Here is a 26,043-nt window from a genome sequence, read left to right on the forward strand (position 1 = left end):
TTGCAAGCACATATTTCTCATCCAGCTCTATTTTGTGAAAGGGTGATTCTGAGAAGACAGTGAATAGACATATATCAGAAGTAGCAAGGGAATAATAGATTAATGGGATATGGGAGGCATAAGCTGATAGCAGTTGTAGTGTGTTAGAACTAAATGCAGTTTTGATGTATAAAGTATGTATTGTTTCCTGTAGTAAAAATATGAGCCTACTTCAGTCAAAAATACAGAATGGAGTTGCAGGAAGCTCAGTAGATCTGAAAGTCCAATTTTGATATTTCTCTTCTGTATTTTTTGGTGGCACTTCACTAACTATAAGTGTCTTAGAATACTGCTGGTGAACTTTTGACTAAGGCATGGCAGTAAGAATTTGGAAGTCTTGTTCTATGTTGACTTAGATGATTTCAATAAAATAGTTTATTTGCTTTATTTGATCAACAAAATCAACATTAGTGGTAGCAATGAGATCTCATCTTTAATATTCTAGAAGTGGAAAGCATGAAGTGGAATACTTTCATATCAGTGATGTATCTGAGCCTGTGACAGATTCACTTTGTTGTTACAGTCTTCTAAGGAGAATTATTACTAGAATATGAAAACAAAATATGGTAGATGAAACCATAAGAAATTCTTCTACATTTTGTTTTTCCCACCTCAGGCTCTTGGTATGACATCTTCCCAGGACAGAGCAATCATTAAAAGAAAGCTAAAGGAAATGAAAGCATCCTTGGAGAAGGCTCGCAAAGCTCAAGAGAAAATGGAAAAGCAAAGGGAAAAGCTTCGAAGGAAGGAACAAGAGCAGCTGCAGAGGAGATCAAAGAAAACAGACAAGTGTTCATCAGATGCAACAGAGGGCACTAATGAGCAGTGATGAGCAGAAGTGCTGCTGTGTTTGGCAAGTGGAGGCATGTCAAGGAAAGAGAAACTTATCCACTCTGATGCCCCTTCAGCTTTCTTGTGTTCATCACCCAGGATTGTGTACAGAGAGACGGGGCTGTACATAGAATGACTAGGGAAATTTATATTGTGTCGTTTCCTTTCCTGCGTATCCAGTTCACGCTCGTTGCTGTTGCCATGTGAAACAATCCCAGCCCCTCGGTTTGTTCTGTTCTTGTTGACAGCTAACAGATTTCATTTTTGTGTGGTGGTGTTTCCTTCCAAACTACTCTTCTCTGTTGAGCTCTGTGTGTTTGGTCACCTCAGTAACCAGCATGATGCCGAGGAGCATGTCCACTGCTTCACCTCTTCTGAATAGTATGGCCAGTCAGTGTGGTTGGGGAACATTTCTTCAGCTGGATCAAAGGAGTTGTGCTGTGTCTGATAAGATTTGACTTGACTTTCTGACTGGAAATTCATCTTCTTTACGGTGTTTGGATACTCAGTTCAGTCTGCTGGAGTTGAGTTTCATCTCGCGTCAGTACCTTTAAGCAGCACTGCTCTGAAAACTGTTCAGCGACATCTCATACACTGGAGATAAAGACAGGAGAGTCAATATTCCCCCTGAGTAAAGGACAGGAGGTGAAACTCTTTCTGTTAACTGTACAATTGTTAATCCAGGAAGGAGGCAAAGCCTTAAATGGTTATGTGGGTTTACATAGAAATCTGAGGATAACATTTATCCTTTAGATATCTGAGCAAGGATAAATTTCTAACTAGAGCACAGCGTATAAATCTGTATAAATTTTATTGTACTCCCAGTGTGTAGGCAACTTTCTTATAGCACACTCCACTTTTTTTTCATGTGTTTCATACAGGAAACTGGGTTTATTTTGTTTCAAATTAGTTTTTCCCCAGGAAAAACCCCACATCTTCAAATTCGTTCTCCAGTCAGTAAGCACTGGGAGAATAAACTTTGTGCTGTGCTATTATGAAGCTGGTATTGGAAACAATTATCAAACTTGAGTCTGATGTAGATTTTCAGTTTTTACAGAAGTGCACTTTAAGAAGAGGAAGATGAGTGATCCTGGTTAAAATTAAATTCAGTACATTGCTGTTAAGGTCAATGCTACCATGGAGGTGATGATTACTTAATCCAAGGCTCACACATTTTAACTGTTTTGATTGATATATTTAAAGAATATCCAACCAAAACCTGAATTTTTGGGCTTTGGCTGTAGAATGTTTCGATGGCTTAGCAGTGGTCATACTTGAGGGATTTCTGGGGTGTGTGAGGCCATGGATGAAGGCTGCTGTGTAGTTTTGAGTGTGACAGAAGCAGTGTATGGTGCCACTGCCTGCGCAGCAGTACTGAGCTCTGCAGTATTGCCTCAGAAGAAGGGACAGACAACAGGCAGGTCTCCCCAGCGAGGAGCTGCACGCAGAGCTGGCTGCTCTACAGCCACAGCTCACTGTGTACCCTTGAGAAACATCACTGCCCACTCATGCAGCCTGCAAATGGCAGTCTTCATCTGCTCTGCAAACCCAGAAATTGTTCAACATGGTGATGCAGAGTTAGAATCTGGAACCTAAAAATGCGCCAGCCTAGAACTGAAAATTCCTCTGAAGAAAATGTGTGTTTTAGTTTGGCTTGGCTTCTCTTCTGCTCTGTACTTCATGGCATTCAGATTTGTGTCTGCAAAGTTCTCTGAAGCTCAGATTTGGAACACTTAGGGTGCACTGTTAATAGTTACATTTCTCTTGATCCCAATAATTTCTTTGACATGTAAAATGGTTTGTAAACTGAGAGAGCCTAGTTCATTCAAAATTAATACACAACAGATCTACTTAGCATTAGCTTTATTTTTCCTTCCAAATCAAATTTCTACTAGTTTTTGATGTATATTTTATTCAGATCTAGAATTGAAATTGCCATAAAAGATTCTTGCTGATATTTCTAAAGGCTTGTGCTACTTTTCTTGAGATAAACCACCAGCAGCAAAACACACCTGCTAACAAAAAATTACACATTGCAGTAGATCCTTCTGTGTTCATTCATAGGAGAAAAACTATACAAATGTTTAACAGCCTCATAAAATTAGCATTCTCATCATAAAAGAAGTTACCTGGAAGAAACTGGAAGTTTAATATTTTAAATACAATGTTGATAAATGCATTAGATGACGATTTTCTTTTTAAATTATGTTTACATTGTAGTAATGTTTAAGTGGTTGTATATAATAATCTAAGGTGGTGTCTCTGTTTCATGTTCTTTTTTTTTATTTAGAAACCAGAGCGGATTGCTTTGCATTATATATTGAGTTTTCATTCTTGCTCCTTAGAACGATGCCTAGTTAATCTCTTTGTAAATCATGTTCTTACTCTGCAGAATAACTAATTCAACTTAAGTCTTTTAAGTATTCAGGGGATTTTTACTGCTTTGTGATAATGGTATTTTGTTATTCTCAGACTAAAAACATCAACAAAAATCTGACTTAAAAAACCTAGTGGGCTACGTTGAAAGTAAAACCATTAAAATGCATTTTGATCAACATGTGAAAACTAAGGAAACGGAACAATGACAAGAGTTTTTGCTGTTCTTTCTGTGATAAAAGATTGATGTGGTTCCTTTTATGAAATATGGCGACTCAGTCTTGGGAAGTGCAGAAATGTCACCTGATAATAGACATGAAGCACATTTTGAAACTTTTCTTGCTATTCTATAGGATCTTTAAAGTTGTGTTGCAATTTTTTCCCCTTGTACTGCATTATGACTTATAAGAAAAAAAAGATGGATGTCTCATCATTCTTAACTTTAATTTCCTGTAAACCAATGCTAAGTCAGACTAATGTGAGGCTTAATGGAACAAGAAGAAACAAATTTTCTGTGCTGAATGGCTGGACAGCCTTTTTCACAGTTTGGCTCACCTGCAGGCATAATGTTGCCTACATTGTGTGTTTATTTGTGGAGCTAATAATGTTTTTTCTTAGGCTGACTTTCCTGGCCACCACTGAACTGCTGTTCAGGCAGTGTGGTGCTTCCACACCTCAAGACATGGGCTGTGTCATCATTACACCTGGGTGACTGCAGCAGGCTGGCCCAAGTTACTTTCTCCCTGGTTAGGGTGGGAGGCCAGTTCTGTAAACTCTAGTTCTGCTCCTTGCTGCAGTATTGCGAGTTGTGAATATATAGAGCCTCTAAAAAGGTGAAGAGCAGAGAGTTAGGAAAAAGTGGAAGTCTCAAAAATAGCAAATGAAATGTACAACACTGCAGGTTACTTTAGTCCTAAAACCCCGAGTGCTTATTCTGAGATTGTGAGGAGAGCAGTGGCTCCTTGTTCTGTTCAAATCACCAAACATGCTGACATGAATTGCTCCCAGCTTGTGTATTCCCATTTCTTCACGGGTGGCTTGCTGCACCCATGCAGTGTCCTGTTAAAGCTGCCTGTTGGGTTTCAGTCTGCCCAAGAGACAGGGCCAGGGGCTGAGGAAGGAGCTGCACCCTTCACTGCCCCTGTCTGCATTTCACCTGCTGCCCTGAGCCTGTCCTGATGGGGTTGCTGGCAGTGGAGCCTGCTGAAGATCATGGGTTAGAATTACACAGTGGAACAGAAGCCACTAATAAAAATATTAATCGCATTAGATGTTTGTATTTCAGTGTATACAAATACTTTTGTATTTTTCCAACTTCTCAAAAATTTTTTGCAATGGCATCTCTTTTGCTATGACTGTAGTCTGCTGCAGGGATACCACAAGAATTGAGCTTTTACTAGAATTACTGAGAAGCTTTCCTCTAGTATTCACCAGCTCTTAGTTCTTATTGACATTCAGAGGTGCTTGGCACCTGAGATCAGGGTTCCTCATACTGTATTGCTTCCATCAAAGCCTCCTGTCCTCCTGAGCTGTTACACCTTCATCTCCTGGCTCATGGACTGGTAACAGGTGGGCAGTGTCATTTTTGGGAATGAATTGTGTTCCACTTCCAAGAGAAAGAAGAGAAAGAAATGCCACCCTTGCATGTAGTGCAGAATACTGTTCTACAGTAGTATGGAAGAGGATCATCATGTAGTTGGGTATCAGTGTTCTAGCAAGGAAACAGGGTTTTTTTTTGTGTTTTTAACCCCAACCTTGATTTTTATTGGAGCACTTTCAGCAGTTCATTTCTGAGCAGGATGACAGTGAAATCCAAGGAGACTTGCCCACTCACTAGAGTGGAGTGTGGGTCGTCTGCAGATGGCACAGTCCCTTTTGTCAACCTCCCTGTGGATTTTAATGGACTTTTTTCTGTACCTGTGGAACTGCTTTTTCAAAGCTATAATACATTAGTCATGACATTGAGCCCTCCAAACCCTCAATATAAAATGAGCTTTCTGTTGCTAACCAGCTGTACCAACTGTTACTTTCACTTTTGGCATTAAGTAATGATTTCAAAAATGCACATCTTACAGGAAGGTTTGGTGGCAGTGCCTTGGGCTGCCTGTTTCTTTGGGAAGTGTGGATGGTGTCAAGAACAAGCTGTTGGTGAAACCTGCTGAGTTATACAGGTCTCTTCCTCCAGAGATGTGAGGAGGGCTCACAGCTCACGGGGTACCCGGGAGCTCCTGCTGGGTTTCCAACGGGAGCTTTGCCACTGCCACCACTGGAAGTGAGTCTGGGACCTGTGCAGAAGTGTCTGAAGGAAAGAGGGATCTCAGGGCACCAGACATAGGAGTAACCAGCCCCTTTGGAAGTGAAGAGTGCACAGTGAACATCTCTGACTCTATACTTTCCCATACACATTCACTCAGCACCTGCTTTCACATTTCCCAGTCATGTTGCAATGGTATCTCACTGGTCACTGACAAGTGTTAACACATATTGCTAGAAGACCAGGCAGCTAAAAGACTAAAATGCACTGTGCTTACTGTAAAAATTGGCTTCTTACATTGCTTCTTTTTATATGGTTAAGGAGATAGTTGTGCTTCAGATTTTTTTCCTTTTTTTGTTCTTTTTTTAAAGAGGTCAAATGTATATGAAATGCATGTTATCCTGAACTTTTTGTTTGTACATCTTGGTATCTGATCACCTGCATGAAGGACACAGTAGTGCCATGTCTGAGCTTGTTCTCTTGTGCTTGGTTGATATGAACTTCTCTAGATTGTTGAGTTTTCCCCAGGATAACTTTGTTTAATATTTAGTTATTGGGAGACATCAAAAGAAAGCATCATGGTGGCCCTTTGTTTTCTTACAGTTGAAATACAAACAACAAAGCCTTGTGGTTTAAAGTTAATTTGTTAGTGTAAATAAATTTCTTGCCAATGAGTATTGTTGTTGTTAGACAACGAATGCAATAAAAAGAGAAATCCTGAATCTTTATTAGAATTTGTAATGAGTCCTCACTTTTCTGCCCTTTTCTTTGTCATTTCAGAAGAAATAGTAAATGGTGAGGATGACCAGACAGCTGCATGGGTCAGGCTGGGGGCCAGGGGAATATGTACCTTGCCCTGCTTGTTCTTCACTTCCTTCTGCTCAGCCAAAGATTATTTAATCACAGTTCTTAGCAAAATTGGCATGATTCACAAGCCCCCAAGTGGGTCTCATTTACACTCTGTAACTATGTAGAAAGAAGTAAAAAAAAAAAAAGGGAAAATCGTTTTTTTCTTCATATTAAGGTGAAATGTAGCATGCAGTCTTTTGCTGCAGGTTGATGTAAAAATAGGCTGCTTTCACATTGGTACTGGTCAATGTTTGTGTGTTTAAAAGATCTAGATTTATTTTGTTATATAAAAACATTTTACACTCAAGTGTAGATTATTTATAATGGGCATTGAATACATTCAAAGTACAGCAGTTCTTTTACTGAATATGTTTAATAAGTCTTCTATTTATTTGATTTTAGTAAAGCATTAAGTTAGGGAAAATCGAAGGGCACAGACTGTGCAATTTGTGTAGTCATTTCAGTGGATTTACATCTGGCAGAATCTAGGCCAAACACTGTGCACTTAATCTGTCTAACCCAGTTTATATTTCCCAATGACTGAATCATAAATCTTACCTTCCACTAATACAGGCACCACCTGCAAGAAATAAAGAGAATCCTCAATCATAAAATTATTCTCTTAATTAAAATAGATATACTAAGATGCTCTGGGCCCACAACTGACATGTAAAATGTGTCTCCCCAGCAGCTCCCTGAGCCTGGAGCCATCTGTACATATGTCTTTCCTTTTGTGCAAGTTGTCTCACACAGCTGCAGCCGGGTTTCAGAAATGCCCAGAACTGCTCCAGTCTCTACAGCATGTTAAACATGATGGGTTATGCCCTCCTTGGGCTGGCAAGCCTGGATTTTCCATGTGCAGGTCACTTGGCAATTGGGAGGGCAGGCTTGAGCTGCATCTTGCACCCTGCTCTTTCTGCCCCGAGGCTGCCAGGGGAAGGAGCTGTGGCCCAGCCTGGCTCTTGCTGCACAGCACCCGCTGGCTGGCTGGGTCCTGCCCTGCTCCAGCTCCCAGCTCTGCCCTGCAAGGCTGGGAAACCTGGGAGGAGGTTGGCAATGGGCTTCCTGCCCTCCTGGCCTCAGGGCAGATGTCACTGTCAGGAACAGCAGGCACCTGGGATGTCTCTCCTCTCAAACGCTGTGGGAAAAGGTAAGAGCCCTCACTGGCCCATGGTTCCATCTGTAGGCAGACCAACAGGAAAATCTTCAGTACAAAAGCAGTTTAGAACAGGAAAAAAAGCCAGTGATGAGTGAAGACAGTTTTGATTTTCTGAAAAGCCAAAACCAATTAAAAAAATAGAAGTTTGACAAGATCGGACAACATGCAGATTTGCTCATTTGAAGATGTTTTAAGCAACAGTAAAATGTGAGAATAATGTTTTGGTGGGTTACTTTTGCACTGCAGAGGGAAGTGGCTGTTGCCCTTCTACAACCAGAGAGTAAATCCAGGACCTGCAGAGTGACTGATTGGCACTTCAGCTGTGTCACTGCCACTGATATGGGATGTAACTCTTTACAACATAGCAGTTCAGAACAAAAAGTGGCACAATCCTAGAATAATCACTTTAGAATGCCAGTGCAGGCCACTGATGAGTGAATAGCCCAACCTCTCCTTGCTGTGAGAACTTCCTTCAGAGCAGTTCTTTCAGCCTGGGCTCCAGGAATGACATCTGTTCTTCATAGCTGAAAATGGATTACAAGTTCCTGTCAGAAAGTACACCACTTAGGAGGGAAGCTGAAAGTGTCCTGCAGGGAGAGAGGTTGCTAAGGAAGGAGCAGGAAAGCCAGAGTTAGGTAATGCCAAAGTTCTGCAAAGGGAGGAGACAAAAGCTGCCCTCATTCAGGGCTGGCTCTGCTCTGTAGAAGGGCTGCACACCATGGACAGCAAAAGCCTCAGAACTGTGATTCAGACAGATGAGTCCTTGTCACCAAAGCTTCATGGGCAGGCAGTGAAGCCTGGGCAGGGCTCAAGTCCCCAGATCAACGGAGCATTTTAGAGAGGAGCTGCAAGCACAGTTTGTGCACAGACCTGCTAAGGGACAAATCAATCAGCTGTGTGATTTACTGGCACACAGCTGCCCCTCCAGCCATCACTGAGCCCTGCAGCCGGTGCTGTTGGGGTACAAAACACCACAAAGGGCAGGGACCACTGTTGGTACTGGGTGTGTGTGGGTGCTGGCCATGGCAGCAGAGGGAAGCTGCTGCCTTTTGGAAGGCCCAGCATGGACTGGCTGTTCTTCAGCCTCCCACAGCTCTTGTGCCCAGGGACGTGCCTTGCACCACGGTGGCTGTCAGTGGCCATGTGAGGCCTTGGGGTGAGGCAGAGGCTTTGTGGGAGGAGGGGATGTGGCAGGACCCACAGCCCAGTCGGCTGTGCAGAGGGAGCGGGGTGACACCATCCTTCCTGTGCAGCAACACAGCCCCAGCACTGGCTTCCTGCTCATTAGAGCTCAGGAAAGGAGCAGTTTCTCTTTCCCTACCACTGGGTGAAAGCCATTAGGCTCATTAGAAAGGAAAGGTGCAGGAGCCAAGAGGTGTCAGTACACACATTTGCTGCTCAGGGCCCTGCTCACCCAAACCTCAGCCTGCAGCACTGCCTCTTCCCAGCCAGAATGGCAGAGCACAGACAGAGGGTTTGCACACACTCCACATCCTATCTCAGTGTCTGGGCCACTACAGAGCAGGTTATTTGGTCTGTCTTAAAGGCAGAAGCACTCCTGTGTTTTCTGAACTCTCCATGTTCTGTTCAGACCAGAGGGGCTGTGGCTGTGCTGGAGCAGAGGCAGAAGGAACGGCAAAGCCAGCTTCGCAATCAGCACCCAGGGACTGGCTGCTTCTCCTCCCATGATTGCACTTCAGGAGCAGGCTTTTTTCTGCACAGTGGTGGAAGAACTGCAGTGAGGAAAATCTACTGCACAGCTGAAGGATGCAGAGGGGCTTGTGGCCCTCAGGGATGTCTGCCTGGTGGCAGCATTTGGAGGGGCTGCCAAGATGCTGGCAAGGGCCAGTGCAGGCAGGTGCAGGCACAGTGGCAAGCCCAGCAGGAGAGATCCCACATGTAACACAGAGCCTTCAGCTGAATGTCAGCAACTCTGAGAAAACTGGAGAGCTGATCACAGCTGGGAACTCAGAAAGTGCAGCAGGAGCTGCTCTGAGGGTAAGGGCATCTACACTAATGCAAGGAGAGCTCACTCCATGAGCTCCAGCTTCAAAGGACACTGAGTTCAGTTCATTGCAAATGCTGCTACATCAGCCCAAAAACACTAGCTGAAGGAAACCTGGGGGGCTTCTGGCAGTGCGAAATGTCAGTAACTGATGCCAGGTAAACCTGAAGGGCTGCCTGGTGCACGGCAGTTTAACTTCCACAGCAGCTGAAGTTAAACACAGAACATGTGTGACCATGGCTTGGGGGAATCACTGCACAGTGCCCAGAAATGCTCCCTTTGTAGTGACAGACCACAGTAACTGCTAATGCACTTCCTGCTGAAGGTGTGCAGGAGATGTTTCCCCACTCTTTAAGAGAAAAAAAAGATTTTCTAAACTCCCTTAGAAAGACCCATTGAGTAACCTCTCCAAAGTGATGCCTTACTCTTTTCTCATAGGATTAAAACAAATTTATGAAACTGAAGTAACACTGGGAAATGGCTTTAAGGGGGAAAAGGAAATGAATGAGACTGAAATGATATTTATTCTCCTTCCAGTTATTTTGGAAGCATTAGGGAAAGCCAACAGGAAGGTTTGGAAGAAAAACCCCTAGCACAGTCCCTGGGAAGGCCCAGGGGTCAGTGACAAGAATGCACACCACACTGGTAGTCAGCAATTCTCATTTACAAAATCAGTTTTCTCATGGGGGGAAAAAACAACCGAACAACAATCCAGAAATCCAGCCAGCACATAGCTCACTGTCTGACAGTTTAGTCAATCTGAAACTGAACTTCAATTCAGTGTTAACAACATGGGGTCCTCCCCATTACACAAATAAACTAATTTCTCACCTTCAATTCCATGTCCTTTACTATTGTGTAGAAGTCTTACTTTGGAGAGGAAGGCTAAAATACATTTCCATTACTGTAGTTAACCTTTATTGGAACAGTCTTGTTGTTAGCAGATCTAGCAGAACCTAAGCGCGTTCCCAAGGAATGAAATCCTTTCCACAGCAGCAGGCCTTGCCCGTGAGGAGCTATAGATGACAGAAGAGGGCTCTGTGGAAGACTGTGCCGATGAGCAGCTTTCCCTGGTGGGTGGATGCCACGGAGCTGCCCTGCAGCACGGAGCCGTTGTCAGCGTAGACGCGCGTCACCACGGGCTGCTCCGAGAGGATGCTCTGGATGCGCAGCACCTGCCGGGGCGGGGAGGTACAGCTGTGAAATGGTCACAGGTGAAAAGGCTCCGGGGAGAGGGGGAACACCAGCATGTTAGCTTAAACAGATCAGCTAGGATGACTAGCTGCTGATAATGGCAGCCATGTGATTCGTCTGAGAGGGCCTTTAGTGAAACACAGATTTTTTTTTTTTAATGTTGTTGTGCAACATCTGTAAGGAAGTCAGGTACTCATCCCCACCACTAGGAATGTGCACATTTTTTTCCAGACTAAGAGTTAGTTCATATCTTCTTATTTTCATGTTTTTCCCAGGCAGAGTAAGCAGCTGCCTAGTATCAGAAATCTATCGCTATTGAACAGGGTCATTTTGAGAAGTGTCTTAGAGGGAGCTTCAGACAAGGCTGAAATCCAATGGACAGCAGACAGCTGCACTCGTAGCCACCATCACCCCAATGCCAGTACCTCACTGATTTCATAGAAAGAAGAATTACAGTGTTACCTACAGATGAACCACACTTGCACAAATTAATCATTCCTGTGGAAATGTTTCTGGTCACACTTTGCACTCAGTCAATTATGTCCAGTTTGGCAAAGAGGTGCTGGCTCAGTAATTAATGCAGCTCATCAGAATCTGTGTGCACGTCCACAGCTGCACAGAAAGCAGCCTGAGGAGTCCAGAGTGACTGAGCTACTGGTTGGAAATTATTTAGTCGCTGCCCAAGGATCTGAATAGGTGTTTGTTAGTGAGTATATGCTGCTCAGGCTCTCACTTGAGAGCAGAAGCCAGCTTGGTCTTTGCTTTAACAAAGGCACTTTGTGCCAGGCACTTTCTATGAAATGCAGTTAAGTTATACCAGCATGATTTGAACAAAACAACTTTCCAGTACAGACATAGCCAAGACACCAATGATGTCTCCCAAAAGGCACCTCAGATGCAGGAAGATTTTCAGGATCATAGTGGAACAGCTTCATCCCATTGGGATGACATCCTGTCCAGATGTCTCCAGTGTGGGGGTCAATAGACAAGTTATCGACCAGCGTGTCCAGCTGCAGCGTCTAGCCAACACAGAAAAAACAAAAAAATTAAATCTATCAGAATTCCTGGAAGGAAATTACAATATAACCAACAGACTTGTCTCATCTGACATAATTTAGACTGGTTTTTTTTTAAATAAATACTTCTCCCCCCACTTCTGTCTGTCTTTTCCCCTGGTATGCATCCTCCCCACCCCTGTGCTATGAGGAACCTGCTTGCTGCTCTGGGCTTCCCCCATCAGTTCATGCACACCTACACCTCTCTGTGGATGCTTTCAGTGCTCTGACCCACACTGCCTGAGGCAGACTCCCACTACAGCTCCACAGCATACCCAAGGATTCCTCCCTGTTGTTGGTGGGAGGGTGGGAGATCAGAAGCTCTGTAATGGGGTGTGCAGACACCTCTGCAAACCCACAGCAGGAGCCACCCAGACCAGAACTTTACAGATGATCATGCTGAAATCTCAAGCATTCATCAAAACTATTCTGTCCAAAATCCACATTTGCCTCTTTTTTACAGAACAGCAGCACCTTACCTTCACATGGGTTAAACTCCAGTTAGCATGTTTTTCCATGACATGGACATTGTGATCCAATACATCTGCAATATAGATGTACCTTCAAAAGGAAGAAAAGCACCTCAATATATGAGTAGACAGACACCAAAAGTAGACAGTTCCTCCTGTGCAAGCCCACACACCAACAGACATTGCCAGCCAGCCACAGGGCACTGAAGCCAACCTGCTGAGGTGCCAGTGTAGCTTCACACTGTGCCAGTTTTCCATTATGACACTGAAATAAGCCTTGGAACTGGAAAATCACAATTTCAATATATTTTTTTAAATCACCTGTCCACACCACAGGAGTGGTTGGTTCAGTCATGCAGGTGTAGGACTGTAGAGCACTCCCTGCTTGCAGAAACCCTGCCCCATTAATCCTTGCAAGCAAGACACACAAACTCCTGTACCAGCTGGTTAAAATACAGCAACTGTTGACCTTGCTGCCTATAAAGTACCACACAATGCAGCAAACACTGCTGCTCAACACTGAGACAAAACTTGTGTGCTACAAACACTCTGCATCACTTGTGCTGCACCTTGCCTTACATGAACCACTTCAGACACCTGACCACAGAGGTACCAGGTGTACAAATGAAGATCTCCAGATACTTCTATGTGACAAAACAAAATCTAATGTAAATAGAAACTTACTTTCTATCAGGTGAAATGTTAATTCCATTGGCTGAATAAAACCCAGATGCTACTTCTTTAACTTCTTTTGGACTGTAGTAAATGACATTTGACCAGGTTAAACCCAAGAACATTTCTAAGAACATCAAGAGGAACTCAGAGAAGTAGTGGTCATTGGTAGCATAGAAGCTGTCTGGTCCCATGGCTACTATGTCATTCACACTAAAAAACAAATGAAGAGAGAAATTAAAAAAATAATTAAATGAGAGGTATGAAGTACCATTTTAGGATTGCCCAGAATACAGTCAGGACATGGCCATCAATACCATAAAGAGGCTGCAATTACAGATGTACTTCAAGTAGTCACCAAATTATTTAAATCCTTTTTACTTCTATTTTCTATGAGCCAGGACAGTGCAGTGCTGAGACCTGAAGAGGGCATAGGGCATGAGCTAGAGATCTGGCTACCTGTCTATAAGTACATGGAAATATTTTTTTTTATTATTAGTAATACTATTAGTAGTATTATTAGTATTATTTTCTTTTTCATTACATTCAAGTAGAAATCAGAGAACAGGTAGGTGTTGTGACAACCTAATCAATCTGGCTGTTTATTTTACAATCATATTGCAGTAGGACAGACCAAAATATTTTTGTATTAAAAATAAGAAAAACAGAAAAAGGTAAATGTATGTTTATTTTTACAGTGTAGGATATCCAAACAAAAAATAAAATATCTGGAGACTCATATCTGCAATGACCTGAGTGTGGGTTACATGAGCAAAAGAGAAATGGATGCCAAGCTAATTCACTGGCATCAATCACAGCTGCGCTTAAGACTAATTTAGTGATACAACTATTAAAAATCTAATTTAGAGAATAGATTGGAGAAACACTGCTTTTGATTACACAGATAAGAAGTAATCAGTAAGAGAAACAGGGATGCTGGTTAAAGAGAAAATATATTAACAATAGCCTAAACGCAAAAATCGTCCTACATTGGATTTCACCAGTGCAGCCTGATCTGTATTTGAGTCAATACCTTGTCAGAAGGTCATGTCGAATGGTTTTCAGGTGCACAAGAGAATTGTCATCTTCTACAAATTTAAACAACTCTACAGTGCTCTTCTGGTGGGGATGGTTCACCACAAAGAGGTACACGGTGTCATCTTGAAAAAGAAACGGAAGCAGCTGAATTCTCTGCCACAGTCTGTGTGTGTGAGCAGCCCAGCCCTGAGGCAGCCTCCAGCACAGGGCACAGGCTGGGCTTGGGGCATTTGTCTCATGGCTCTGCAGAGGCACAGGGATGAGTACCCACATCCTGCAAGATGCTCTGCAACCAGACCCAGACCTCCAGCTGCTTTTCTCCCAGGCTGGCTCTACAGGAAACTGCTTTGTTAATAATAGATTTTTGTTATTTCTTCCAAGGAAGAAAGAAACCACGACCTCATCCTTATAGCTAAGCCACTGGGTTTTGCTATAATCTGTGAAACAGCCCCAGTCAGTTGGAAGAAGGGTTTGTGGCCAAGGCAGTTTGGGCTCTTGGGTTTGTCCACCACATCCCCGGCAGAGCGGAAGGAGCATCCCTCTCCTGCATTCTGAGCAAGGCTGCTGCCCATCTGCCCAACCCTTCTGGCAGGACCCAAATTAGCCACCACTGATTTTTCCAACACCTTCCCTTAAAGGGTGACTGTATGGAGATGCAGGTCAAGCTGCAGCAATTGTTTTCTTTATACTAGCAGTTTTACCTGCTCTGCTAAAGCCCCCAGTGAAAGGGTAGGGAAAAAGATCCTTTATTGGTAGTCAGAGCCTGATGTAGGAGAACATGCCTTGGAGAAGAGAACCTGGCTTGGCCAAAGAGTAACAGGGGTTTTGGTAATTTACAGAGAGATGATAATTTACTGTTTTGCCACAAAAGTTTCCATTCTGGGCACTACTAGTCAATGAAGGATGTATCTCCTCAAAACACTTGAACCCAGCATGAAACAGACATAAATATAAAATCAATTTTCTGTGGTTTACAACCCTAAATTTTACCATGTTTTTTTTCCCTTTAATATCCAGGATATCCTTGTTTCAGACAGACTGAAATTATGTGCAAATGTGTTTCCCTTAGCAACTGACATTCAGAAAAGGGCAAAACAAAGGTAAAAAACCCCAAACCTTTTTGTCTGCCAGCAAGAACCACCATGGGGGTGCAGGGCAAGGCTGCAAAGGAATTCCTGACTGTGTTCTCTAGGCTGATATTGGCCACCATCTCAAGCTCTTTACCTCTGTCTATATAGGTGCTGATTCCATGAGGGTTGAACGATGCCAGATCAAACCCTCGGCTGATTCTCAGTTCCACTGCTCTGGGATTGTCTTCATTCAAATCCATCAAAAATATTTCACCTGGCTTATCCGGAGCAAAGCTCATCAGTCCTGGATATTTCAAGCCCTGTAGAAACCAAACATAAGAAAATAATTCCCAGATAAAAAGGTAAACTAGAGCATGACAGGGCTGAAAAAGCCAGGGCCTTGATCAGACTTGCAAGCACACATGAGGATGTCCCATGGCCAGCCACCATAATTGCAAAGAGAAGGTTGAAAACTTATCTCTTGAAGGCAAAAAAGCAATCAGGAACAGCAAAACCAATACATAAAATTTGGGGTTTTTTTTAAGTTAGGGAATTAACACAGCTTCTTAACACAGCAGAGACATTTCAACATTTCAATGAAGTAGCATGAAAGAAAGCCAAGGTTACGTGGCCAGGTAAGTCACCTGTGGACAGGACACCTGTGTCAGAGCCAGCAACACCACCTCTGTGTCAAGCAGCATGCTGGCTGAGGGGGATGACAGCTAAGCCAACACAAGACTGGGCTGCTCTTTGGGAGCCAGTCAGACCTGTAGAAAAGAGCCCCTCGTGCTCCTTTCACCCATGGCTTCTGCAGGAAAGGAAGCAGGCAAGCCCCAGCGTGGGGAGGTGGCATGGGCACTTACAGAGCTGATGAAAGCCAGTCCATTGGGAAGTATATCGATGTCTTCTGAACCAGTTTCTGCAAAACAGAGACAAACAGGGGGTTTCAGGTGACATCAAGCATTTCCCATTGAAAAAATCTTCTTTTAAGTACAATTCCAGCTCTCATGAATGACCCTTTCTGGTATGACTGCACACACGATGATGTTTGGTGGAAGTTTGGCCACTGAATTAAAAGTGGTAGCAGAAGACAGCACGTTGGATTAGGAAATAGTACTGGGGTTCACCTCTTTTGGGGCCCAAGAGTGCCCCTGCAGTGGCCAGGCAGTCTCCTCCCCAGCTCCAGCTGCCCCTAGATGTTGTGAGGTGAATCACCAGGTGTGGGGTGAATCACCAGCTCCTGAGGATGTGTTCTGCAGCAAGCAATTAGTGTGGGCACGGAGATTCCAGGGTAGGACCATACCCTGACTCAGGCCTCAGGCTTGCATAAGGCAGCTGTGGGAATTGTGCACACTAATTCTCCTGATTGAGTTCAGACACTTCACAAAAATGGATTGCCAAATATTTAGTTAAAGCTCTCAAGTGACAGAGAACCTACTATATCTGTAACAGCTAAGGGTTTTCATAGTTAGACCTCACTTTCAACTACAGGTAATCACTTCCAATATTGCCAGTTCCTGTAGCTCCTGTAATATTTTTCCCTTTTAAGAAAGGAAGATAAAATAAAAACTCTTTAGTAAGAACCATTGAGCAATTTTAGGCTTTCATAAAGCACTTTCCAAAGAGCCTTTAGTCCAATGCTGAAGGCTGTTTGCCATCCCACATTTCCACCTCTTCCCTGAGAACCCTCCCCTCTTTTCTCCAAATCACCAGCAAAACCAGCATTCCCCACAAGTCATTTTCCAGATGATGAGGGAAACCACTCAGGAGCAGTTGCTTAGAGAAAATTCTTCTGCAGATTTTCTTTATCAGAGCCGTCAACACAAGGTTTTTCCACCCAGCTTGTCCCATATCCCACACCCCCTCCTGCTTTGCCATAACCACGTGTGAGCCTGCATGGCTCATACAATCCCTTGCACCTCAGCACCTCTTCCCAAGGAAGCACCTGCACATTTGAGCAGGGTTTGCTGTTTGCTTTTAAGCAACTCCTATTTATCCAAGCACTGGTTTGCCTGGGTTGTAATTGATCCTGGGATCACTGGCAGCCTCTGTGGAGAGGAACCAGAACCCCAAATTCACCCATCCAGGAAAGTTCCTCCCCAGCTCAGCCCTGGGAAGATGCAGAGGCACAACTTCTCACTTCTGGCCAGGGCCAGCTGCTCCTCAGCCTCTGCAAGTTCCTGCTCCATCCCATGACAGCAATGAGCAGAGTATCCCTGCCTTCTGAAGAGCAAAATATCTGAAATGCATTTTGGGAGGAGTCAGCTGTTACCCCACCCTGGGTTTTGGTTCTGAATTTTGACTAACTCAAGCAGGAGACAACATCTGCACTGATGTGTCCAGAAACACTTAGAGCCTGTATTTACCAATTAAAGTTTTGAATTTGGGCTTTATTTTTTCCTTTTTTTTTTTTTTTTTCTCAGCTCAGCTTACACTCTGGTTTGAGCCACAAACTCCTTTCCCTTGCCCCAGTCTCTCCAAGCCTGGGTTAATTTATAAAATTGGGTTAGTGGTAATTCTCCACTTCCCAGGATTGCTGCAAAGCTAACAGCATAAATAAATGCTGAGAGGCTCAATTGCCATGGTGACATGAGCTGGACAGACAGCTTTTACTGGCAGCACACACTGGTGAGTGAATAAACAGAGATATAATCATTTATCGCTACTGAATCGGCGAGGCTGCCAAGCAGAAATATGAGCAGGCTAATTGGGAGCAGATCATTAAAAACTTTCCAAGTTTCCAGTGGAAGGAGCACACTGAGAGCCCTGCACCCAAGTGCTCCAAGAGAAACTGCCCAGCAAAGCACATTTTGGGCGCTCTTGGCCGGCTCCTGGAATGTGTGGGTGTCAGGAGGGCAGCGGAATGCTGACTCAGCACAGCCCTGCTGATCCAGCCCCGGGCAGGGGCTGCAGGCACACGGCAGGGATGCTCAGGGACTCTCTGCACGCCCTTCTGGGAGGGCTCTGTGCTGCTGCAGGCGCCCTGTGGGCCAGGAGAGTCAGGAGCTCACTCCTCAGGCATCACTTGTATGCACTCTCTGTTGTTTAACCGTATCACTGAGCCCAGCTTGTCCATGGCATTATCTGAAGAGAGGTGGCATTTAAGAGAAATTAAAAGATAGTGTGAAAAACTGCTGCCTACTCTAGAAATGTTGTTCTTTATTCTTTATTTGTTGTTCTTTATTTCATCTTAGTATGATGTATTCGGCAGGTGTATCTAACAAAAAAACCCATCTGGGTTTCATGACCAAAAGTGTGACACCGTTTTGCCCACATCCCACGAACTGTTCCAAGATGCAAGTATTTCTAGCAACTTCTGTAGTAGCTTCTTGAACTTTGGGAATTAGTACAGGAGATATAGTTAGTTTAATATAAACCAGTAACATGATAAGGCATAAATAAACCTCAGAAGCTGGTGTTTATTCTACAAATACAGCCTTTCCTTTATATTTGAGAATGAGGCTCAGGACAAGCTGCAATTTTTGTTTGTTCAATGTTTGCATCTGTGCTTATATTGCACAATACTTGAAAAGCAGAATAGATTAAACTCTTTAGAAAGATACAGAAAAGATGCAACTGTGCAGAAACCAAAAGGTCCACTAGAGAAATCTTCCATTTACTCTGTGTTTGCTTCCCTTACTATAAATCCATCACTTATATTTCACAGACTGTACCAGAGGTCTGCTCCTCCATGTACAGAATGGATAGATTAAGATTATTTTGCTCAGATCCAGATGATCCTGCTCGGGGATCTATGTCACATTTAAGAGTTCAGGAGGACTGATTTAAACATTAAAATAAAGACAGAATGTTTATTCAGCTTTATCCTAGCATTTTAAAGGAAAAAGGCCCAGGAGGTCAAGACATCCATGCACAAAGACATCCTAAGACAAAGTCACCCACACAAGCAACCTTACAGATCCAAGTACAGCAGAGCCCCATGTCTGAACAGTACTACCTAGGCAGAATTTAAGCTTTAGGGGTCCTTGGTCACCTTGAGTGATTTAAGACCCCTGGTCACAGCAAATGAGTTTTAGAAGACATTTGAGTGAACATGCCAACTTTTCAGTTTGCACACACTGGGCCTGCTAAACTAATTCTTGGCATTTTTATTTTTCTAATGAGCAGTAAACTGCACAGCAAAGGCAAGGCAAGGTGCAGTTCTCTGTGTGAAGGGGCAGCATGAGAGGAGCCAGCAAGAAGCAGAAATGAAGCTCTGTAAATGGATACACTGCCTCTAAGCAGAGACAGGTTCAGGTTATTAGAAATAACCTAATCTGCATGTAAATGTCAGGCACAAAAACCAAGACACTGTTCAGAAATGAAACACAACTCTATCTGTCTTTTCCAGGTTTCCTTCTTTCCTCAACAGAACAATCATATTGCAAAAGAAGTCTTATAATGATTGCAATATTGATATGCCTAAAAAATTACTGAGAAAATATTTTATATTAATTACTGCCAAACAAGCATCATTCGTAGTCTTGTATGAGTAAATTACAGCTTAATCTAGAAGACCTGGAAAATTTTTTCAATGCAATTTTTTCTGTATGTATTTTCAAGCACAGGAACTCTGCATATACACATTCATAGCAGCAATTTGACTTTATAAAGATGTTTGAATCCTGGCACAAGGAAGAAACAAGATTTATAACATTAACTCACTGACTCAGCAAGCTCATAGGCAAGGTTGTAAAAGCTCATCCAATGACTTTTTACACATGAAAAATCTAGACAAATTTCAACATAATTTAAGCCATTTCCAAAAATACTAAGGAGGGGAAAATTCTTAGCCATCAAGCCTGCATTGAGGTTTTTTGGGAGAATGGGAGACACAAAAAACCAATCCATTTCAAAGCTATCAGTTTTATAAACTGGTTATCCTAAGTGGAGAGAAAAAAACCAAGACATAAATATTGCTGTGTGCTAAACACACTGCCCAAAGTACAAAGTCAACATTGGAGCCACTCTGTTAAAGCTCTCTGCAAACCAGACTAGGATGACAAACACGACCTCTCGCTCTTTGGAACCCACAGCTGCATTGCACAACCACGCCGAGCTCCCGGCACTGCGGCACCAGGCGGCTCCCAAATATCCCAAAATGTGGCACTAAGGAGGGGCAGCCTGGCTGGCCTTTAGCAGCCACTCCTTCCCCATGTGCCTATGGCCTTCCCCGAAGGTTTCCACCTGTGAAAAATGTGAATTTTATGACTGGCTTTTCACAAATATTAAAATGAATATGTGTTGTGGTAGAAAGTAATGCCGTATTAATTCTCCTAAGTAGTGTGTTAAATATAGTTTTAGATTATAACAAAATGTTAAAATAGAAACTATGCTGTGTAGGATACTTTTTTCCTAAAGAAAGGACTTGCACTGGGATAGCAGTCACAGGACACCTAAATCTTTCAGAGAAAGAGAATTTATTGCTCCATGATCAGGAGAAACAAACTTCTTTCCGCCTCGCTTGGATAGGATGATGCTGTTAGGAATATGAGGAAGAAGTTGATGATGACCAGACAGAATACTATTTCGAATGGAATTTATGCATCATGTATGAGGTGTATGAATATTCTACAGGCTACTGTTTTTAAGGGTTAATCCTTTGTTAATGGGTGTCCTTTTTCAGGCTGTTCTGCCCAGAAAAAGGTACCTGGACGTCCGTAACTCTTTGTTTCTCTTGTCTCATATTGTCCTAATTCAAATTGTCCAAATTATTATTACTCTAATTGTATTACTATTTTTATAACCATTATATTACTATTAAACTTTTAAAATTTTAAAACAAGTGACTGGCATTTTCTGCACACCCTTGCAGCATTTCCCATCTCCAAGGCGTAACCAGCTGACAGCCTCCTGTAGGTACCAGCCTGAAGAGCCAGCACACCCTCATCTGAAAGCCAAATCATTTTCTAAGTGACTTAGCAAAGAAGTGTTTGCAAGGTACTCAATTTTAAGAAAAGGAAAAGAAACTTAATACCGACTTACACGCAGCTAGTTTTTCAGTACTATTTTCTTCCTGCAGTTTCTCCCTATCTCCAAGTCCAAGCAACAAATCAAAGTCAAATTAGCACTTTGTTTTTGGGATCAGGCTTGGAAGCTGGCTTTAAGAAGCCATTACAAAAGAGGCTGGTCAAAAGCAGTGCACTCAGTTATTTTGAGCACGTACCGATGCCTTTAATGAGCCGGCAGTTCGGGAGGCTCACCGGGGCTACTTCCCGTGAAGCATTGAGTCTGCTCCTGCAAGAGGAAAGAGCAGGGTTAAACAGCACACAGCCAGTTTGAAAACAGGTAACTTTCCTAGTTTTCAGCTTTATTGTCTGCCACATTGCAGCAACAAATCAGCCATAAAATACTGAATAAGCAAACTCCAGAACCAACAACAGCAACCGCTCCAAATCACTGCAATGGTTACACAGACCACGGATTAAGTGATTCCTCTACTGTGAGTAACTTCAGAAACTTTGTTTTGTGCACGAGCTCCAGCAACAAGCTTTCATGACCCACTGCAGCTCAGATGATAACATAACCACACTTTCTTCAGGTTTCAGACACCTAAATATAGAAGCACCCTGCAGTTAGGACCAACATTTCACATGAGGAGAGGGCAATCTTCTACTGCAGCCCACTGCCTATTTTTGGTGACCAGGCCACCAGCAGCTGCACTTTCTTCAGTTTTTGTCTACATTCAAAGGTTGCAAGGCAGGAGCACTCTTTCCCTTACAACAAGCAGGAGTTGGTAGTACAGTTTTCAGCAATTACCCTGTGCCCTCCTCTCCACTTCTGGTAATCACCCCAAGCATTACCCTTCATCAGTGCTTATTTCATTCACAAATGTGCATGAAATTCCACCTCTGGCTCATAGTTCACTGGAAAAACAGATACAGACAGGCAGACACAAGTTCATATTTCTCTGCTCCAAGTTTGCAAATCTGCATGAGCACCACCTCACAACAACCAGGAGGTTTGATCATGCTGGTCTGCAGTGACACAAGAAAATATGTTGAATTTCTATGAATTCTAGTGTGCTAGAATAATTTTTTTTTTTCTGCCCAGAAGGAAGCATTTAACCTAACCTAGTAACTCTTCTGCATGACTATCATATGCATATGTCGAGGCTATTGCTGCAAACACAGGAAATTCTAAACGCAAAGATCCCATAGCAAAACGTTGCCATGTTTATGTTATGGTTTTAGGCATAAACATAAAGTAAACAGCAGTATCAGTCAGTGATATGAAAAATATGTGATACAGTTGAGCACTACGTGGTATGCCAGTCCTGCATTTTTTTAATCACTTAAATATGAATTGTAAATTGCTTCAATTTTGTATCACTGACACAGTTTGTTAAGATAAGGCCAAAAGAAAATAAGAAAAAGAGTAAAAAAGTGCAGACAACTGCAAAGGAAAGGAGGCAAGTTAAACCCTCCCAAGCCCTCTCTCCCAGCCAGGAGAACTGACAGATCACGATGCTGGCTGCCAGCCCACAAACAGCGCAGGAGGGATCTCCCCCTGCTGCCCCCTCACCCACCGGCATCCTGGCACAGCCAAACCCACCAAGCCCTCCAGGGTGGCTCAGGGGGATCCTGCCTGAAGCTGCACTGCTGCCTGCTTAGGGTTTTTCCCTTCCCTATTTTCAGCAGCCTTTCCCAGGCAGGCTGGAAGCCACCCGAGCCAAAAGCACAGCAGGAACTCAGCCAGCAGCCAGCAGGGGATGATGATATCCCGACAGCATTCCCAGGGAAACACTTCATGGGCTGGAATGAGAGTAATTCAAAAGGACACCAGTCACAAGCCTGCAGCACATATAGAGCTTTTCCAAAGTGTGTCAGTTTATCTACCTCAGACAGCCCCAGCCACGCAGCCAGATGGCCCAGATTACCAACTGGCCATACCAAGAACAGCCTGGAATATGGAGGACCTGCAATATGTGCTGGATGCAACTTCAAAGAAAGCAAGAGTTTTTGCCACTTGGTGCAAGTCCAGTGCATGGCACCTTTCCCCTCAGTTTCTCTTTCCAGTTTTGAGTCCTCCACCTGCTGCCCTACTTCATGGGACACAGACCACAGGCCTTCCCTTTCCTTCAGAAGGAACCCGTTCCATATTCAAAGACCTCTCTCTCTTTTAGTTTTCTTCATCTCTAGACTAACCAATCATGAATCACTTGGGATTTGATTCTGGGGTCTTTTAACAAATTCAGAAGGAACTACAGAAAGTCTTTGCTGGATTCTCGCCCTCTGGGTAGGGGATGAATAAAAAAGACCCTTGGCAAGAGCGAACACCACCCACAGTTTCTCCTCTCAAGACTGTGTTAAATTACTTTTAGAGTACTTTGTGATCTGAAGTTGTGTGTTTCCAAACTTGGCAACTGTCTTAAGACTGCTGGTACATTGCAGTTTGCAGAAAACAGCACACAGGGAAAACCCACAGAGAGCTACAGAGACAGGGGGATCCTGCTTCTTCATGGAGATTCTCCTTTTACAGATTCCTAATGTTTAATTTGTTCATTCAGTTTGAAGGAGAGGTGGAGTCCTCTGCTCTTCACAGCACATTGAAATGGCTCACCCCACTAAAGCCTGGGAGTATCTTCCAGTTCTGCTGTCCCAGTTTATGCAACTCCAGGACAGGAGGGCCCTGTTACCACTGTGTCTATCACCAGTAATACTCATGGTGGCTTTAAGGCAGCCATCATCCATGCCACACGCCAGAGTCCAGACAGTAAAGCTCTCCTTCTGTAATTAGGTACAATTACTATCCACACAAAGTTGAATTAGCTGGATGTCATTGCTGAAATCAGGCATTTGGAGTATTGTGAATGTAAGCAAAATTATAATGACTTAGCCACCTTCCAATACAGTAATTCAGCATCACTTCTGTGACCTGAAAGGACCAGTGACACATTTGGGAGCTTTCAGGACGGAAGCTGCTGTGACACCAGTGTTCACATTCATACCTCATGGCATGAGGTGTGTGATAGGGAGCATGACAGGGCTGGGTATTTCAGCTCACAGCCAGTGAGGTCACAACTTAGGATCACCACAGCCTGGGCTCCATCACAGGAAACCTCACGTACATAGGGGCTACTGTTATCCAGAGGTCAGCTTTGGTAGAGCATAACCCAAGTGTCTGGCAAACTATTTGGAGTGACTGTTCGGCCAGTCGGCAGGAGATGAGGTAAATTCAGAGACAGCGCTTTTGGCACATCTCTGTTAATTGCAGGCTCTATAAAAACAGAGGTACTACCCCCTGCCCCTGGGCACTTTCTTTGCTTGTCCCCCTTGCTCCCATCATCCTGGGGAGGATTTCACATGCACTCAGTGCAAAGGGCATTTCCGCTGCCCAAATGGTCCCGAAGTTAGTTCATGCCGAAATCGGATGAAAAGGGCATCATGATGGCTGTATCTTCTCTGGCAAAAAACGGCTCCCTTGATAATACTGACGGCAATGATGGACCCTTCCCCTCTGGCTGGCACTGCACAGGCAAGGACAGGTGTTCGCTACGCTGTACCCGGGCGCTTTCCTTCACCTCCGGCCGGGAGGACTCGCAGCTCCCGCCGCCGCCGCCCGGCTCAGCCCCGCACAGGGGGGAGCTCAGCCCCGCACCCGGGGAGCTCAGCCCCGCACCCAGAGGGCTCAGCCCCGCACCCAGAGGGCTCAGCCCCGCACTCGGAGGGCTCAGCCCCGCACAGGGGGGAGCTCAGCCCCGCACCCGGAGGGCTCAGCCCCGCACCCGGAGGGCTCAGCCCCGCACTCGGAGGGCTCAGCCCCGCACAGGGGGGAGCTCAGCCCCGCACCCGGAGGGCTCAGCCCCGCACTCGGAGGGCTCAGCCCCGCACAGGGGGGAGCTCAGCCCCGCACCCGGAGGGCTCAGCCCCGCACCCGGAGGGCTCAGCCCCGCACCTGAAGGGCTCAGCCCCGCACCCGGAGGGCTCAGCCCCGCACCCAGGGGAGCTCAGCCCCGCACCCAGAGGGCTCAGCCCCGCACCCGGGGAGCTCAGTCCCGCACCTGAAGGGCTCAGTCCCGCACCCGGAGGGCTCAGCCCCGCACCCGGGGAGCTCAGCCCCGCACTCGGAGGGCTCAGCCCCGCACCCGGAGGGTTCAGCCCCGTCCCGCTCCGCCGGCACCGGGACCCGCGGCTCTGATCCCCGCTCACCCACCGGAATGCCAGCAGCCGCTCGGCCACTAAGGCTGCCGCGATCCCGACGAGAGCCACCGCCAGCAGCTTCCCCATGGCCGCTCCCGGCTCGGCCGCGTCCCGTCCCGTCCCGTCCGTGCGGTCCCGTCCCGCCCCCGGGGCGCGGCGCTGCCTCCCCGCCCCGCCCGGCCGTGCCCGCTCCCGCTCCCGCTCCCGCAGCGCTGCCCCGCCAGACCCAGCTCGGGGCCGGGCAGCGGCTCTCGCAGGCTCCGTGCTACGGCTCCCCTGGGAAAGACAAGTGTACCAACTTCCAGCTCCGTTATAGACAATGTGTGCGTTGTACAAGCATAATAGTGTCAGACCAAGGCTGCGAGATGCGGAATGCGCGCTACTCCGTGTACACCTCTGCTGGGATGCACACACTAATATATAGGTGTACACTCACACCAGAGTTTCCCCACGAATGATGTTTCTTCCACTGCCACCCTCCCACCAACATCTTTCTCCTCTGCGCAGGAGAAGGGCTGCAGAACTCCAGGCTTCTCCATTCTGTAATCTGCTTTTGCATCATCTTCAGTGTTGGCCTCCCTGTGCCTTCTTCTTTTCGGAGGAACACACTTGGCAGGGTAATGACCTCCCTCAGCAGTTTTCTTTCCCTTCCCAGCACAGTGAATGTCCTCACCTGCACACATTCCTTTGCACTTTTCAGAACGTCTGAGCAATCACTTTAAACGGCTTTTCTGCTCTTCTTGCCCTTGCCCTCGAGGCCAAGCTTCACATGCTTCACATGTAGTAGTACTTCAAGTAAAGTGCGTCAGGGAAGAGAAGGGACTCTAAAATACCTTTTCCCCTCAGTTATGCAATACTCCTTTCCCCTTTTCTGGTCCTTGATTACATT

The 26,043-nt window shown here is 44.9% G+C and overlaps 2 protein-coding genes across 9 annotated transcripts in view; one reads left to right on the forward strand and one right to left on the reverse strand.

The window, feature by feature from the left end:
• Positions 1–6,222, forward strand: part of PPP1R9A (protein phosphatase 1 regulatory subunit 9A) — a 132,426-nt gene extending 126,204 nt beyond the window's left edge. For all 5 annotated transcript variants that reach the window (XM_058818340.1, XM_058818332.1, XM_058818347.1 and 2 more), the window contains one exon: positions 656–6,222. In XM_058818340.1, coding sequence (XP_058674323.1) covers positions 656–868 — 213 coding nt within the window. In that variant the 3' untranslated portion in view covers positions 869–6,222. The remainder of the gene's footprint in view (positions 1–655) is intronic.
• Positions 6,136–25,266, reverse strand: LOC131566913 (serum paraoxonase/arylesterase 2). Of its 4 annotated transcripts, none has more exons than XR_009275601.1 (10): positions 25,168–25,266; positions 21,179–21,249; positions 15,876–15,931; positions 15,167–15,332; positions 13,938–14,064; positions 12,917–13,117; positions 12,242–12,323; positions 11,598–11,726; positions 10,345–10,688; positions 6,136–7,529 (listed from the first exon to the last, which is right to left on the reverse strand). XR_009275601.1 is itself a non-coding variant. In XM_058818379.1 (9 exons), exons 1-9 carry the CDS (start codon positions 25,239–25,241, stop codon positions 10,530–10,532), a joined length of 1,065 nt encoding a protein of 354 aa, XP_058674362.1. In that variant the 5' UTR covers positions 25,242–25,266; the 3' UTR covers positions 10,030–10,529. The 4 variants fall into 4 exon arrangements, 1 of the variants encoding a protein (XP_058674362.1); XR_009275603.1 differs by having other exon boundaries at positions 6,908–6,929; XR_009275602.1 differs by lacking the exon at positions 6,136–7,529 and adding an exon at positions 7,536–8,032.
• Positions 25,267–26,043: the final 777 nt, after the last annotated feature.

The sequence above is a fragment of the Ammospiza caudacuta genome, chromosome 1, assembly GCF_027887145.1.
Source record: "Ammospiza caudacuta isolate bAmmCau1 chromosome 1, bAmmCau1.pri, whole genome shotgun sequence".
Taxonomy (NCBI): Eukaryota; Metazoa; Chordata; class Aves; order Passeriformes; family Passerellidae; genus Ammospiza; species Ammospiza caudacuta.